The sequence below is a fragment of the Gekko japonicus genome, unplaced genomic scaffold, assembly GCF_001447785.1.
Source record: "Gekko japonicus isolate JY-2015 unplaced genomic scaffold, Gekko_japonicus_V1.1 scaffold7337, whole genome shotgun sequence".
Classification (NCBI taxonomy): domain Eukaryota; kingdom Metazoa; phylum Chordata; class Lepidosauria; order Squamata; family Gekkonidae; genus Gekko; species Gekko japonicus.
The window spans coordinates 17,174-17,585 of record NW_015175080.1 but is presented as its reverse complement, the minus strand read 5'-3'; the positions used below and the strand labels follow the sequence as shown (position 1 = coordinate 17,585).

Below are 412 nucleotides of genomic sequence, written 5' to 3'. Positions count from 1 at the left end.
AGGTGACTTACCTGTTCCAAGTAGCCCTGCAGGGTTCCCTGTTCCTGGTGGACAATGAGTTCTCCAAGGACATCCACCTTTGCCGGAAAGTCTTCATTTTCTCTAGAAGGTCAGAGACAGGGAGATTGAGAGAGGCTCGGGATTCTGGATCCACATGTCTGTGTATATGCCGCTGTTTGAGCGTTCCTTTTGATTCCTGCAGATTGCTGTCATTTGTGGCATCTCCTGATGTGACACGGGTCCTCTTTGTCACCCGCTGAAGGTGTTTTAGGGACAGGTTTCACCAGCCTGAATACTTCAGACCAGCTAAGCAGGGTTGGTCCTGGTTAGCATTTGGATGGGAGGCCATCAAGGAAGACTAGGCCTGCTCCACGGAGGCAGGCAGTGGCAAACCACCAGGAGGGCCACCAGC

At 52.7% G+C, this 412-nt stretch overlaps 1 protein-coding gene across 1 annotated transcript in view; it reads right to left on the bottom strand.

Moving 5' to 3' along the window:
- Positions 1-11: 11 nt before the first annotated feature.
- The window catches only part of LOC107122179 (ALS2 C-terminal-like protein), a gene marked incomplete at both ends in the record, with an annotated part of 16,223 nt that continues 15,822 nt past the window's right edge, over positions 12-412 (bottom strand). Inside the window, one exon of the mRNA XM_015425208.1 lies at positions 12-102. Coding sequence (XP_015280694.1) covers positions 12-102 — 91 coding nt within the window. The remainder of the gene's footprint in view (positions 103-412) is intronic.